Here is a 17727-nt window from a genome sequence, read left to right as displayed (position 1 = left end):
AGCTGGATTGAATGTCTCCCAATTCTAACAACTTCATTGTATCACACTCTATAAGTATTTGGTGGTAATACCAAGAAGCAAGATGGAATGGGACGATTATACAAAATTAATATTAAGGAAGGCAGATGGAAGACTGATTTGTTGGAAGAATTCTGGGAAAATTCAGTGCCTCTGTAAAGGAACTCACATACAAAACACTATTTCAACCAATTATAAATTATTGTTCCGGTGTTTGGAGCCATTAGCAAGTAGTCATGACTACAGACTTTGAACGAATTGAGAGACAAGCTGCTAAGATTGTAACAGGTCGGTATCCTCCATATGAAAGTGTAATAGAAATGCTCAGGAAACTTTAATGGGCGTCTCTCAAAACTCTCCTCGGTAAATTTATAGATCCTGTATTCGAAGAAGACTGTGCGACCATTATGCAGTCACCATCGAATAACTCATATACTTATAACGAGAATATGACAAGAGAGATTAGAGGATATGCAGATGTATGTACGAGAGATACAGTATTCTTTCTGTAGCTTATTACACGAATGGAATAGGAAAGCAAGTTGATAATATAAGTACAAGGTACTATCCATAATACACAGTAAAGTGACTTGTAGAGTATGTAGGTGTAGTTGCTGACGAGTCACAGATGACTAGCAGAGTCACACGTTTTGACGTTCACTGCACACCAGGCTTGTCATTCCGTCGATCATCTTCACTTAACAGTAAAAGAACGTTAGGAGGCTTTTAGAAATATTTACTCAGAATTGCCATGTTTATGGGAAGGAGAAACCAAATCCCATTCCAACAGGAATGTAAGAAACAGGGCATGCAACGAACTCACCAAAATTATAAAAAGATGCTATGAATAAAGTATGCATTACTAAATGTTTGTTCTTACCACCCCTACATCTGCTTCCCCATATAAAAAGCCCCCCAAACTGAGTCAGCAGCGAGAGCAGTTGCGTCAGGTCAACCAGATGACTTCGCCAGTCGCCGAATCACTATGGAGTGCTGGGTGTATCACTATGACCCCGAGAGAAAGGACTGTGGAAACACTTGGATTCACACCAGCATCGAGAAAAGGCAAAGAGCAATCCATCATCAGGCAAGGAGATGCTGAACCTGTTTTGGGACTGGCATGGTTTGGAGCTAACAGATTATATTCATAAAGGGCAAACTGTCAGAGCAGCATATTACTGAAATCTCCTGATGACGTTATGAGTACTATCAAGAAATATCATCGTGGGATGACGAGAAGGTGTCAAAGGAGGTGGGTTGGCGCCATGACAAGGTGCCTGCCAAATCTGCACAGTACACAGTCACACTTGCTTCTTTGGGCTATCAAATTTTGTACCCACCTCACCCCACGCCTCCACCCACACAACATTCTCCTAACAAGCTACTGAGTGAATTTTTCCCCTTTCCTTGTATGAAGAATCCATTGAGTGACAGAAGCGTCCGAATTATGAGATGATTTTTCGAGGAATAGCATTGTCTGAACAGTTAAAATGTCTCTGTCAGGTCATCCATCGTTGGGAGATATGTGTTGCATTACAGAGTGAATATGTGGGGAAGACTGTGAACACCGTCGCCAAGCTTCATGGTCACAGCTTCAGTTTTTGAGGTGACAGTTAAAACTTTATGACTGTCGTTAGTAAAGCTACAAGGAGCGAACATTTCACAAGGGATTATACTGGGAAGACTAGCATGAAAATAAACCGTAAATTAAAACACATTAATAAAATGTATAAAATAAAACATTTCAAAGTAACAGACTAGGTGAGAATTGGCGAATCAAGGATGACATAAAAACCATTGTTCAGACATTAACTTCGGTAGTTCTCTCGCCAGTGGGTCACCGAACGCAACCTTGGATGTTTTGAAGGTGAATTTAAACAAGTGGACAAATAAGGCAAATGGAATTAGACGTATTACTTCCGTCATTATATATTGTAATCATGGTGAGATTTCACACGATGTAACATCGCGTTTGTGTTGCTGATTACGCTGATACTTCTGCAACCAAAGTCGTAATTAAGTCATCCGTCATTGGGAAAAATGTTTCACTTTGAAATGTGAATACATAGCGAAGTACACAGTTGGATTTTTAGAGGTGATGAAACTTTATGACTACCCCTCGTACAGACATAAGACCTGGGTAGGTGGTGGAATAGACACGTTTTTCATCATGTGTTGTTCAGTGTAGCCATCCTAACTGGGGTACTTACCCTGTGAGTCTCAAATAAGAGCGAGAGGTTGTTCTGTCACTGAGGGGATCCCTCGCCTACTGCAGGAATCAAGTCCGCCGCAGTGATATCCGCCCCCGCAGTCGTCGCCACTGCCGCCCCCGCCATCGCCTACAAGGCCGTCGCCCCCGCAGTCGCTGTGAAGGCGGTCGCCCCGGCAGTGGCCGCCTACTCGGCCGGTGGCTACTCCGGATACTCCGGCTACTCCAGCGGCAGCTCCTACTCCGCAGCACGCCTGGGCGCCGCCGCCAGGTACTCTGCCCCCGCAGTCGCCGTCGCTGCCGCCCCCGCCGTCGCCGTCGCCCCCGCTGTCGCCACCGTCGCCGCCCCCGCCTACGCAGCTGGTGGATACGCCGCTGGTGGCTACGCTGCTTCCAGGCTGGCCTCATACTCTGCAGGTATGAAGACACCGAGCACTTTCGCCGCTACAGACGTCGCACTTTACAACTTTGTTGTTGTTAGGTTCAACTAAGGCGCTATTGACCAGATACGTTTATATGACGTAATGATACTGATGCGAATGTAGTAACTGAATTCTACTATTAATTCAGCCCAAAACACCCACGGTAGAGAAAACTGTTCCTCTTCTATAGTTCCTTAATGGTAGCTGATTTGCAGATTTGGAAATAAACACTTGTTAGATAGGGCAGCAGTATAACAAGCAATAGTGGCAACACAATACGAAACAACAAATAATATTCATTAAGAATATGTTACAAATGATACTTAACTTTGATGAAGTTTGATTTGTGGCACTTGATGTCCCAACCTAACATTGTGATATCTAAAATAATTTCGCTCTCTCTTCACAGTCTTTGATCTTAACTCTGGGTTGGTCCAAGTTCTCCGTAAACAGTGACTCATAAGTCGGAAGGTCGTCTTGAGAGTATTGTACTGAGCTGACTGCAGGCACTAAACAGTGCAGTCTGGTTCTTAACTGTGTAAGGGTCTGCAGCACATCGTGTTTTAAGTCAGTCAGAGGAATGATTTACATGTCTGACAGCACAAGACGGAAGCGAAATAGTCTTGATGACAGTGTTCCCTACTGATTGTCAACACTGTTGATGGACGTACACGACTTAGTGAAGGAACTGGTACAGAAGTAGTGCTTCAGGGTCCTAAGCAGCACTAGGTGAATTGTTGTGCCTGTGTGTTGGCAGTCTCTCACAGTATTTTTTGTTGCCTCTTGCTTGGTACACAATAGGTGGAAACAGGACATTTAAACCTTGTGTGATAGACCTTTTGTATTAGACGTTCTCGGTCCACTTGTAGCGTAAATAACCTATGAAAATCCTAGCTTTGACAGTACCCGCCAATGTCATCGTCAGAAAAGCTACTGACTGTTGAAGAAATAAATGAATTTCTCAGATGTAACAGATGTAGCAGTGCTCAATGCGATCAAGATTACATTGGGCCAACGATGAAGCCTCACACAGTATCTTTGTTCCCATCACAATGTATAATACGGGACATAATCCTGTGTGGTCACAGGTACACTGCATTATGTCAAGTAGGTTATCGACATCACTGTGCACTCAGTTTAAAAAACACGCCTATGCATGTACTAAGCATTCATATTCTTCATCTGGAACGTATTTTCGGAGTATTAAATCGAAAATAGTTCCCCACCTTTCAGATCTCACCAAGATTTTTTGGAGCTTGTCCTTAGCTGAAGGCAAAGGATGGGACTGAACATCCTCTCCCAAGTATTCCCAACTGGTACTCCCTATGGCTCTCCACCAGTTTGCCTGGCATTTGACTGAAAATTGCTGGCTCTTCGGTGGGCCATTACTTGTTCAGATAACCCTGCTCTACTCTTAGGGGTAGGTGCAGTCTCGAGGTACAAAGTACACGCCTTACACACTACTTCACTCTCGGTCTTATTTCCACAGTCATAAATGACTTCGAGTCCTACGAGTCTAAGGGAATTAGAATGTGGTTGAACAATTTTTATTAAGGTTTGGGTTTGTGGCTCAGTAGTCCTTGTGGACGTGCACTTTGTATCGATGCGTGAATCAGAATAACAAACTGATTAGGAGCTAGGCGTTTACGAAAGTGTTTCCGTAGCAACAACTAACCAGAAAACAAGGTAGGAAGCGCCTTCTGTTTTTTCATCGTTGCCATGTCGATCTATGGGCTACATTTCCGACCGTTAAAGTACCTCTTAATTCATTTTCTTCATGTTCTTTGTTTCATTCGGCGTGTTACTTTAATGCTCGATGGACGCAGTAAACAGCGAAATTAAGGAGAAAGGTGGTGAGGCTGCTACGATTCTGTAAGGCGAACTCAGTAGCACAGGTTACAGCGAGAAGTACGAAGAAATTGAGTTCCGAATTTCTTTGCTGTTGATGCCGCTGCCACGGACAGCCTGAACGTGCTGGCTAACAAGGAACCGACAACATCGACACTTTCCATGTTGGTCAGTCTCGTTGCTACTCCTGAGTACGTGCTGCATTATACATCGTGATCGAAACTAAGAGGTTGCGAGTGAGGTTTCATCGTAGGCAGCAATGAACACCTTGCTCGCAGCGGGCACTACTGCTCCAGTTACATCTGAGTAATTTCTTTACTTCTTCGTCAGTCAGTTGCTTCTTTTACTATGACTATGATGGATACTGTCGAAAGTTCGAATTTTTATCGATAAATAACGCTACAAGTGCACCCAGAACATTTGTTGGCCTTATCCGCAAAATATAAAACACAAATTCACCTACAAAATTTAATCATGTATTCTTATTAGTATACTGTACGCACTTAGTAATTAAAATTTCGATCTTCGATGCTTCCCGATGTTGCAATGTTAATGGTCGACAGTGCAGAGTTCGCTCAGAACTTCCTGAACCAGGGCTCCATAGTTCTGAATCGGCACAAATCAGTAGAAGTCAGTCGGCTTCCGCCTGGTAATATTTTGTATCCGGCTACTGCCAACATAGTCAACCCAACAGTACCAAGCTCCTACCACGCCGTAACAGAGAAGTGATGCAAGTGTTCACGAATTGATCCTCTATTTATAGGGACGAATATAATTACTGACCTAGCGGTTTGAAATGTATGAGAGACAACGAAACGAAACGAAAGAACAAAATAAAAGGATGTTTTCTTCACAACTCCTACTGAGCAATGACGTCTGTCTGTTATTCTTGAATGAATCTAGTTTCTTAGCTTTCTGTATTAGGTCGGAATCAAAAAACACGAAGTTATAGATATCTATTCAAGAATATAGCGATCCTTTAGTAGGAGCCAAATTCGGCAACTTATCCATTCAAATTAGTTGCATGAATCTTATCAGGTAGCGTATAGTGAGATTATTTAATCATCCATTTTCAGTTCTGAAACGAGTTGGAATCCTATTTTCATTAATTTTGCGATCACAACTGCTGAGGTGTGTGCTGGTGCATTGTCGTGATGGAAAAAGGATCTTTTTGCGGTCCAATCGCCGGCGTCTTTCTTGCAGATCGGTTTTCATACAGTTCAATAACGATGAATAATATGCACCTGTAATAGTTTTACCCTTTTCCAGATAGTCGACGAGGATTATCCATTGCGAATACCAAAGGACAGGCATCATAACCTTTCCGGCCGAAAGACTGGACTTCGCCTTTTTTGCTGCAGTTTCTCCCTTGTTAGCCCATTGTTTAAATTATTGTTTGGTCTCAGGAGTATAGTAATGTATCCATGTTTCATCCACAGTGACGAAACGACGCTTAAAGTCTTGTGGATTCTTCCTGAACAGCTGAAAACCATCCTTCTAACACTTCACACGATTCCGTTTTTGGTCAAGCGTGATCAATCGCGGAACCCATCTTGCGGATAGCTTTCTTATGTCCAAATATTAATGCAAAATATTATGTACCCGTTCATTCGAGATGCCCACAGCACTAGCAATCTCACGCATCTTAACTTTTCTGTCATCCATCACCACATCATGGATTTTATCAACGATTTCTAGAGTCGTAACCTCCACAGGGCGTCTAGAACGTTCAGTATTTGTGCCCATATGGACACTCCGAAAATTTTGAAACCACTTATAAACTGTTCTAATCAAAAGTGCAGAGTCACCTTAATGTTTATCAAGCTTCTCTTTAGTTTCCTGAGGCGTTTTGCCTTTCATACTGTAATGTATAATCACCACACGAAATTCTTCTTCGTCCATTGTTTGACAATCACTCAGCTCCCTTGATTCACACGAATGCCAAACACAAAGAAATAGACCAATATGGCTGAAACTTGGTGTGCGTTCTTTCCAAAGATGCTATTAACTAAACATGACCTCGATACGCGCCGGTGGTGCCATCTCTCGGACTTGACTTTTCAAACGCCTCTCGTGGTTACTTTTACACAATTTGACACTTTTTGAAAAGGACAGCGGCTGCGTGTACCTTAACCTTCAAGTAGTGACTGTAAGTACATATATAATGCCAGCACTGCATGACGAAAGCGCGATCTGTTCCTCGCCCTCCCCCCCCCCCCCCCCCAATACCCGGTCAAGCCACTTGCCAGGTCATATGCTGGGAGTCAGTCCAAAACACCTTGCTTCCCCTGCTACCCGCACAAACCTGAAAATTCGCACAGGACATTGTCAACAAACAACAGATATACATAAAATGACCCAGAGAATGCATAGATGCCCCTGTGTCAGCGAATTTCATCTGAAGGATAGTGGAGGAGACGGATTCCCAACATGCGCCAGTAACTTGATTTCCGTAACGCGATTCTTGTGGCAGCCCTTCACGTGTGGAGGTGCAGTTCCCATCAGCAGCCGACTGTTAGCGTCTGACATTGCCCGTTTCTGCAGCTTCCAGCCTGAGCGCCGCGTCGGCGTACCGCGCGGCGGCGCCGGCCATCGCCGTGCAGAAGTACGTCGCCGCCGCCCCCGTCGTGGCCGCCGCCCCCGCAGTCGGCGTGAGGTACTCGTCCGCCGCGGGCGGCCTGGGCTATGCTTCCAGCGGCTATGCGGCCAGCGGCTACGCCGGCTACTCCGGCCAGGCGGGAGCCGTGCGCTACGCCGCCGCCGCCGCCCCCGCCTACGTCGCCACTGCGCCAGTAGCCGCCGTCGCTAAGGTGCCCGTGGCCGCCGCCGTCGTCAAGCCCATCGTCAAGGAATACGTGAGTACCGTCGCAAGCCCAGCTCTTAATTTGCTCATGCCCTCGAGCATTTATACTGTAGACTTTTCTTGTGTCGATGCACCACACAAAATATTTGTGCACACTGGTCACCTTGGAACACTGTAAACGGTGTAGAACTGGCGCCAGGCGGTCGTCGACCCTCCGTCGCTGACGCAAGTCGTGGTGGTGGTGGAGTAGTGCGTATGTGACAGACAATCGTATGTGGTCGTTGCATTAAGACAGGTTAACAGGGTGACTTGACAGAATGGCAGAAAGGAGCTACCGCGAATGGACATGTGCCCGTGACCATATCGTGAATGACGTCGGCCCGATTTGTGTGTGTGCCAATGCAGATTCTCCATCGGGTCTACGAGGAAAGGTATACTGCTCGCAGTCATGTAACTCGGCCGAAGTACAGTTGTGAAAAGAAAAGCGGCAGGGGCCACAGACCACTGTCATACCTTGTCACTCACAAACATTTTCAGACTAGACAGAAATTTGTGCTGTCAGTCAACGCAGATCCATCTCAACCAGTTTCGTAATTTGATACGACTGACATTCGGAGTTCAGTAACTCGCAAAAGAACATTTCTCACATCGGCACATGTAGCTACACGTCTTCAGTGATCCAAATGACATAGAAATTCAACAGTAGCTGCCTGTAGGCATCGCAATTTTGTTCCTTTGGAAACGATTCAAGGAGTGGAGTGCACCGGCGTCCCACTGAATTTTTACCACTCAGTGTGTGTGGAGGGTGTAGTTCAAATGGTTCAAATGGCTCTGAGCACTATGCGACTCAACTTCTGAGGTCATCAGTCGCCTAGAACTTAGAACTAATTAAACCTAACTAACCTAAGGACATCACACACATCCATGCCCGAGGCAGGATTCGAACCTGCGACCGTAGCGGTCACGCGGTTCCAGACTGAAGCGCCTTTAACCGCACGGCCACACCGGCCGGCGGTGTAGTTCAAGCCAGAGGTGATTCTGTCATGTTGTTGGAACGTTTTGCGTACCATGAATTGATCCCACTTATTCAAGTTACCGTATACATGAACAAGGTTATTTCAAAATTCTCGATGGCCAAGTGTTGGGCCTTTTCACTCCCGTGTCCCAGATGACAACAGCTGTGTCCACAGGGTTTGCACACATACCACAGAATGAAAACGCATTTGCTATTCCCACTAACAGTATTTCTCTGGGAGGTACTGCACCGTGCCAGAAATTATCAAAAGTTTATTTCCAAGATGTGCAGGAAAACGCCCTCCATGATGGAAACGCGCAAACCCTTATGTCAGCCTAGTATGTCTGGCTCATTTAGAAGTACGAAGAGTCTGGCGTACTATCTCTGCAGTGGACAAGGCTATCTTCCCCTGGAGATTACAAACGACCTCCTTCTGCCACAATAGCCACAGGAAGACCTCAAGTATGCGGCTGAGAAGTCTATCGGAGGCAAATCCACAGAAAACTCTCGACCTGCTTGGCCCGTTAGCAGGGAGATGTGTAAAACAACCTAAGCCAGATGCACGTCGTAGAAGATGGAAGGAAGCGCCTCCAGATCTACAGTGATGGTGATAACTTTTTATGGCAGTGAGAGGACTTCTCAGCCTCTTAGAAGTGGCTGATGGTGACGATGCCGGCCGTTGTGGCCGAGCGGTTCTAGGCATTTCAGTCCTGGTCAGCGCTGCTACTAGGGTCGCAGTTTCGAATCCTGCCTCGGGCATGGCTGTGTGTGATGTCAGGTTAGTTAGGTTTAAGTAGTTCTAAGTCTAGGGGACTGATGACCTCAGATGTCAAGTCCTATAGTGCTTAGAGCCATTTGAACCATTTTTGATGGCGACGATGATGCTGACGCTGGTATACAGAGAATTCACCCTGTAGAAGACACATATCAAACAGCTGAGATCAGTATCTGGTGTTGACAGGCCGCTACGTACCTGCATGGGTGTCTGCTTGCAATGCTGCGCATAGCTGCTAAAAGCGGCGAGATAAAGGAGTAATACAGTTAAAATGATTCAGGCAATTCCACAGACGTACGTCTGGGTTAAGGTTGGAGGAGAAGGGGAAGAGAAGGGTCTTGTGTGCAGAAAAATACTTAGGAAACTTGACTATTTTAAATAAACCATTGGGAGAACGCTAAATTGCAAGGCGCATTATCTTTCTTGAAAAATATCGCTCTCCAAAGGGATGAGAATCATTTAGAGTCCCGAGAAACACGGAGTTGCGGTAATCCTAAGACACTGAGAAGAAAATCGTATCCATCATTCCAACACGATCCTGTTTTAACTGCTTGCCTGATAAATACAGTGAACTCAGAGCAAATCCCGATAGGGACGATGCTATAAAATTATCAGTTCAAAGTAGTCTTACATTCAGGAACTGAGCATAGGCGAGTAGATGCGGGAATCCTGTATCGCCGTTCTAGACGAAGTCCAAGCGGAGGTGGTTTGCCGTTGCCTTCCTCCAACATTTTACGAGGTGTCAAATGTATATCTGTGTCATGTGTCTGACTGTACAGTGTAGTGTTGCGTTCGCGTTGTTGTGGATGAGGGGACAGTGGAGTGTGAAACCCAGTGCCAGCACATAACCTAATCCTCTCCAGTAGCACCAAGTGGGCTGCCGAACTTATCGTCCTCACCGTCAAAGATGTCACGTGAGCTCGCTTCCTGCAAGGCAATGTGGAATTTAATCCAAGACTTTGGCGCAAATAGTGGTGATCAGGAACTTAACGCCACCATCTCCTCTCCCCTTCCTAGCCAAATACTGGCAGTGAAAATTTTCTCCCACCATGGTTCTAATCGGTTCATCTCCGAGTCGAACGTCACTGCACAGGCCTGCATGAGCGACCTCGGCTATGGAGGCGGTTTCTAAAAAGTACCAGAAAAATGAAATATCAAGGCATTTGCACGTGTAACCTTTCCAAGGTCGCAGCAGTATTACACAATCGTCAGAGCAAGAAAAAGAACTGTGGACTGATGCCGAAAGCAATAACTTGCCATTACTTCAGCAAAACGTGTAGCAAATGGCTAATGAGTTTTCCGAAAGACAGTGACGTGTTAGGGATGAAGCGCCACTGATGAAATCGATTCAGCCCTCTACACTACAGGAAACGAAGAATAAAGCTTCGGTTTCTGTACGGGATTTTAAGTAACTACACAATTTAACGAACTCTCGCGAATGAATACGCGGCTGGAGCAAGAGAGCACGACATCTGTCATAATCCAGCAGCAAGTTAGTTCCTTAGAAAATAATCCAATCTTGGGCAGTTTGCTTTATGGAATCGTTCTGTAAAACAACGTCATAGTTCAGGTTTCCATGTCCGACCATATCTTTGTCGTCTTATTCTTTCGGCTTTCAAAAAAACAGCCCTGCGCAACTTTGTTCGCCTGATCATACAGAAATGGACGGCGCGTGTTCTTTTCAATTTACACCGGGCATAATTCTCATAATCCGACGCGGCCAGTTGTAAAGCAAAAATATGGCTCACTAAACGAGGAAAAAGCCTGAGCGCCGCTCCAGCAGCGCACATTTGTTTGGAAGAGGAGGCCGCCGCTCTTTGAACGCGCGTAATAAACATCCAGAAGAGCCGCGCGGCCGCTATTTCAAAGGGCGCGCGACGCCACGGGCTCTGCCGCAGTAATTAAGAGCTCCATTTAAAAACTGTAAATAACACAGCAGTTGCGCGGCAGAGGCACGGTCCACAAGTCGTGAGGGAATATCACCCGTGATTCATAGCTCTGTCCGTCTCATCTAACAGCCCACTAGCTACCAGATTAACTCGCTCCCCTGTCGTCCGGACATCGTACTGCTGCAGCACTTCCAGGATTTACGTTGTTGCCATCACAGAGCGTATTCAGGTAGTCTAAGAGATCAAATATATAAATCTGTGCATCATAATAATTGTATCAAAATTAAATTCCTCGAACAGTTGCCTTCTATTTTCTTCGAAGGAATCGCAGTACCATATACGGTAACGACGAAGAACTTGTTTGTAGCTTTTAATGAGCACCTCAACTAAGTAGAAAATAATTTCGTCAATGTACCAAGATATTCGCTTGTCTCCATGCCCTCCAGAAGTTTCGAAACATATTTCCATATGGTGAGGGACGTAAACTAGAACAAGCAGCCGCGCGGGATTAGCCGAGCGGTCTCGGGCGCTCCAGTCATGGACTGTGCGGCTGGTCCCGGCGAAGGTTCGAGTCCTCCTTCGGGCATGGGTGTGTGTGTTTGTTCTTAGGATAATCTAGGTTAAGTAGTGTGTAAGCTTAGGGACTGATGACCTTAGCAGTTAAGTCCCATAAGATTTCACACACATTTTTTTAGAGCAAGCACTCGTGATCCAAAACGGCACGAGTAGCAAAAACTCTACACTGCTAGAACTTACAATGAATACTTGTGTGCTCTATTTCTGCAACATCCGTCTACTTGACCGTGCCAGTGCTTAATACACGCAATTAGGATGGCTGCGTGATGGTTACGTGAGTAAAACACGCTGCGCCTTCATCAGCTGCACACTGCGCATGTTCCCGATTACCTCGCACCAAAAATCAAATACTCCTCGTGTCGTCATAATCGCAAGGCGAGATCTCACTTACCTAATATTCTAGCCGCACTCATTCACAAAACAAAGGCACATTAAATTCCTCCCTATAGCTATCCGCGTCTCGTACAAGCTGCCGTGCACTCTACGCACAATTCGATTCCCTGTAGTATTAAACTAAAAGATGAACTTCTTTCCCTAAACAGCTAATTTATAATAGCCAGTTTCTCAGCGAAACAGTAGAGCAAATGTTGTCATGTTCGACGAGTTACGCTTTCTTCTCTTTTCGTCTCTCAGTCGCTTCCTTTTCCCTGCCTACATTACCTGTGGTCTACCACGCTACTCCCCTCTTCCTGTCTCCCTTGACTCACATCTTTTCTTGCTGTCATTTCTAATGTATCCCTATATATATATTTCTCACCCACTTCCTTCCCAGAATAGTCATGGATCTCAAACGCTCCACCTAACACGATATCCATACCGATCTGCTCGGCTACTAGTCCATACCCTACAGCCACTTCTCTTCCAAATTATCCATCACCAAGGCGCTTCCTTTCTTATATTGCAGCATTTACTCTACTAGTTATCTGATTTATCGATATCATTTTAAAGCAACAACTCACTTCCGTCACCACTCAAAACACATAGTCATAATTTTACAACCATTTTAATACTTTTCAATTATGTATATAGATTTCATTCTTTTTAAAATAATGGAGTTCCATGTTTTGTTATTTTTCTCTTACATTATTTTTGCTACTGAGAGAATAGTCTCTTGTAAAGAGGTTATAGGACGAAAACAAATAAAACTTACACCAGGGTAATGGAATGTGGTCGAACTTACATCAGACGATACTCAGGAAACTGGATTAGGAAATATGCTGCAGAATAACTGACGACAACCGATTCAGAATTTATATAAATTTGGCAAGTAATAAAAACAGTGATTCTGAAAAACACAAAATTGTTAACAATTAATATAAAGTTAAGCCCACCCGGTTAGCCGAGCAGTCTAAAACACGGCCTTCCGGAGTGGGAAGGAGCGCCTGGTCCCCGGCACGAATTCGCTCGGCAGACTTGTGTCGAGGTCCGGTGAACCGGCCAGTCTGTGGATGTTTTTTAGGCTGTTTTCCATCTGCCTCGGCAAATGCGGGCTGGTTCCCCTTATTCCGCCTCGGCTACACTATGTAGGCGATTGCTGCACAAACAAGTTATCCACGTGCGCGCACACCACCATTACTCTACCACGCAAACATAGGGGTTACACTCGTCTGGTGTGAGACGTTCCCTGGGGACGGGGGGAGGGGGGGGGGGGGGGAGGTCCACCGGGGGCCGAACCGCACAATAACCCTGGGTTCGGTGTGGAGCGGCGGAGGGGTGAAGTGGACTGCAGAAGTCGTCGTGGGGTTGTGGACCACTGCGGCTGCGGTGGAGACGGAGCCTCTCCGTCATTTCTAGGCCCCCAGTTAACATACATACATAGAATATAAAGTGACAGGAAGTCTTTCCTGAGGTTCTTTGTCTGCAGTGAAGCCTTCTACCGAAATGAAATGTTTACTATAAAGATTACAGGCGAGGGGACAATAGAAGCTTTTCTAAATGTGTTGTAACAGAACAAAACAGAAGACCATATGGGTCTATGCTGTAAGTAACGAAGAGGTATTATATTAAACTGGGGAGAAAAAAAATTATGGCACACTTGGACAAAAAAAAGAAGGGGCCGGCTGATAAGACATATTCTGCGACATCAAGGAATGATCAATTTGGTAATGGAGAGAAGTGTGGGGGAAAATGGAAATGAGCGTTTGGCGTCGTTGGCCGGGAGGCCCCTTACGGGGCAGGTCCGGCCGCCTTGGTGCAGGTCTTATTACATTCGACACCACATTGGGCGACCTGCGCGCCGGATGGGGATGAAATGATGATGAAGACAACACCAGTCCCTGAGCGGAGAAAATCCCCGGCCCAGCCGGGAATCGAACCCGGGCCCGAACGACGGCAATCCGTCATGCTGACCACTGAGCTATCGGGGGGGACCAGTGTCGGGGGATAACAATTGCAGGGGGAGACCAATACAGTAAGCAAGTCAAGTGGGTATAGGTTGCAATAGTTCTGCAGAGATGAATGGCTTGCAGAGGATAGGCTAGGGTGGAGAATTGCAAGACCACGAGGCAGAGAGGGAATTGTTATTACTGACAAACGGGAAAAGGAAAGAGGAGAGTACAACAGTACCTTTCCACACGTTATTTTCCTTCCAGTATTCCAAAACATCGTTTTTCTACCCTGTCTTCCTCAACAGCTATTGTGCACACATAGCTGTTTGACTCACCCTCCCACTTGCACTCTGCCCGCAGGACGACCACCCCCGCTACGCGTTCGAGTACAGCGTGCACGACGCCCACACCGGAGACATCAAGCACCAGTGGGAGCAGCGCGACGGAGACGTCGTGAAGGGACAGTACTCGCTGGTCGAGCCCGACGGCTCGGTCCGCACCGTGGACTACGTCGCAGACTGGGAGACCGGCTTCCACGCCACAGTCCACAAGGACAGGCCACAGGCGCACCCCTAAGGCCGCCGCCGGACTACCACGAGCCTCGCTCACCCTCTCTGGTCACGTGTCTGCCACAGCCGTGCACGTCATGTTCTCCGTTGTTCCACTACTCTCTCCAAATTCCTGGTGTATTTTTGACCAGGAGACTTTCTCGTGTCTAAATCAAGTCTAATGACACCGGGAACCTTCTTTTTGCCCACCTTCGGTCGTCCAAAATCTTGAGACAACTTTTGCCTGGCCGGCCTCTTTTCGTGGCATCGACTATCATATCTCAGTCTACAAGTTGTTCGTAAGGCCAGATTCCAGGTGCACATGTGGCTCAAAAAGTATTCATGATCATTCTTTGTCTGCATGGTGCAAATACCTGTAGATAGTAGCCTTGGGTAACTACTCCTCTTTCTGACACTGGAAATAATTCATGAATGTTACCCCAGATCCATCGTATCAACTAAGCCATTAACCTCGCGCCATGAAATATTTCTGCTATATTTAAAACAGCAATGTTTCCTCTTTCGGCTATAATTATTGTTTATTTTCCACTATACGCCATTTTCAAGCGATAGTTAACGTGCGTGAGGATAAGCCACCAAGCAGTCCAGCCATCTGCATATAGCGGACAAGCATGAAACTTTGGACAAGTAGTCGGGCAAACAAGTGGTGCGCAAAACGTTTAAAAGTAGTGGCAGAAATAGAGCACTGCACACTGCAAGCCAACTGTAATAAATTAACTTGTCGTAGCAGCGATCACCAGTGACGACATCAATAACAGAGTGCACATTGAGTCATTATTTTCGATCGTGTCAACACGAAGACCGCTTGAAAATGGTGTAATAGCAGAAATTGGACAATAATGGAAATGTTTCAGAAATTTTGCACGACTGTGGTATCTGCCCGAAAAATAGTAATTTCCGTTATCGTTACTCCCAGAACATTTAGAATGAGAAATGTCGCCCCGATTTCCATACTTTTCGGGTTCTGGAAATAATGTATTCTTAACTTTAAAAAGTGCCGTACAGAGAGGGAAGCAGCGAAGCAACACAAAATATAATGCCTTCCGCTGTAACTTGTTTATCAGTGCTGACAAACGTGAAACCTTTGACATGCTATTCAATGCAGGAAAGAGAAATGTGTAAATAACTATGACTGTAATGTTGAAGTGGCGTTCTCCCTTCTTTGGATGTCTTACCTCCAACCTCTCAGCGTGTTCGAATGTATATACTCTCTTTGTTTCGAAGCGCCTTTCTCATTTCTTGAGCACTTTGTACTATTTTATTGCTCCACATACTGTGTATAATCAGACGCTGTAAATGATGTGAGCTTCTGCCACACAAAGTAAAAGCTCATTCTCAGCATTATTATTACCCCACAATTCTCCACATTTCTAACGTCGTGGGAAAGATGTTCGTATGTTGGGAACTTGGCTTCATTTCACGATGAGGAACATCTTCACTTTTCACAGAGCGTGCCTTATTCTGCTGAGAGAAACCTTTACTGTGTGGTACAAGATGAATGCACAAGAGAATATGTAAAATTCTCATTTTGATATTCTCTCTTCCTATAGCCTCTGGAGGTAGCAAACGATAAATTTTTTACTATACGAATGTAGATTACCAGTCTGCCAATGCTTTTTGTCTTGAAATCTTATTCATTATTCCCACAAACTCTTCTTCACGGAAATTTCCCCTATTCAGCACCATTCACCTCACAATTCCCGCATATCTTCCGTTGCAAACGATTTGTGGGTCTTCCTTTTGAGCAGAGAACGAACCTAAAGATTCAACATACAGTCTAAATCATATCATTGTATTACATGTATATATTTATATTCACTTCATTATTTTCTGGACTACGTTTTGCGTCATCAGACATCAAGAATAATGTCCTAGACAGTATTATATTTTTCTCGGCTGCAGAAAATATTTCTCTGCAGCGTTTTCCGAGAACTGCCGCATAGTATAGAGCTCGCTGTCAGCTTAAAGCCAGCTAATAGTATTGCTGCATTTCATTCGAGGTGTATTTGGTCGATGGAAAATACTTTATGTTTATTAAGTGGTTCTTTTCACAGCAGGAACTTCGAAGCGCTAGTCCTAATTTTTGTATATACTGTGCTCTTATCGCTTTCACGTGCAATCCAAATACATTTATAGACCCATACACACAGAGTACATTCATATATCAATTTTACTCACACTGGTGTTGTTCCAGGATGTGCACATATCATTTTCTATCGTATGTAGTTTTTTTATACCATGGTGCTGTTCATTAGCGATATCATTTGTAAGTAATAATTCAGCTTCACAGCGAACAAGCTTGTAACACAATATGCTTGTATAATAAGTACAATTTGAAATGTAAATGACATATAACTGTACATATTATGTGTACTTATATAAACGTATGTAAGTACATGCGTCAAATAAATTTTTGAAATGATATTGTATTATTTCTTCTCTACCCTCGTGTCGATTACCATACTTGCTTTTTTGAGAATGATTTATCTTGTATCAGAATAAACAGAAGGGCTCTGCGACAAATACATACAGACAATAAACACTGCACTGAAGCTGTAATCACATTTTTCAGTTAAGAAGATGCCTAATATTCTCTTTCCTACTCCTGAAGACGTTCGTATAAGCCAAAGAGTTTTTCAGGACTATTATGAATTCTTGAAGGAGTACCACTTCGAGTCTCCCAGACACAAAACATGGAATGTTCTTTAGTTGTTGCATACAGAGAAAACTGTAATAATAAAAGGCATTAAAATGTCTATTCGTAAGAGTATTATAAAAAAATTAATAACTCTGACGAGAGAGCTACTTCTCTATGGAATATAATTAGACGAGGTGAGAAGCTATAGTGCAAGATTAGACACTATACTGTCAATCATAATTCAGGAACTCTAAATATTGGCGGAAATTATTTCATGGATGCGTACTCAAACGGAAAAATTGAAATTAAAAGACTTCTCAAGAATGCAAATTCGATGCTCGTTGATAATCTGTACTCCAGATCTTTCTATTAAGGGTATGAAATTACGAAACTCAAGCATATTTTTAATTAAGAGTATGTTCATACTAACAGAAAGTTTTCTTTTGAAAGCCACACGAATGGGAATTTTCAAATTACACTTTGCTATAGTGATCAGTAGAAGGGAGACAGCTTTCTAGAGGCTGTCTTTCGTTCTGCAGCTTTGACAAGCTCGTTAGGAAATAAAATAATATACTCACAAGCTGCGACATCGTCGCGAAAAAACACAGTGACCCGTATATGTAATAAGTTTCCTTTAA

At 44.5% G+C, this 17727-nt stretch overlaps 1 protein-coding gene across 1 annotated transcript in view; it reads left to right on the top strand.

Moving 5' to 3' along the window:
• Positions 1-16796, top strand: part of LOC124545720 (fibroin heavy chain-like) — an 89230-nt gene extending 72434 nt beyond the window's left edge. The window contains exons 4-6 of the mRNA XM_047124662.1: positions 2294-2644; positions 7042-7352; positions 14243-16796. Of these exons, the coding sequence (XP_046980618.1) occupies positions 2294-2644; positions 7042-7352; positions 14243-14458 (878 nt within the window). The 3' untranslated portion in view covers positions 14459-16796. The remainder of the gene's footprint in view (positions 1-2293; positions 2645-7041; positions 7353-14242) is intronic.
• Positions 16797-17727: the final 931 nt, after the last annotated feature.

The sequence above is a fragment of the Schistocerca americana genome, chromosome 8 (assembly GCF_021461395.2).
Source record: "Schistocerca americana isolate TAMUIC-IGC-003095 chromosome 8, iqSchAmer2.1, whole genome shotgun sequence".
Classification (NCBI taxonomy): Eukaryota; Metazoa; Arthropoda; class Insecta; order Orthoptera; family Acrididae; genus Schistocerca; species Schistocerca americana.
Note: the sequence above shows the minus strand (reverse complement) of the source record. Positions and strands in the feature narration are given on the sequence as shown.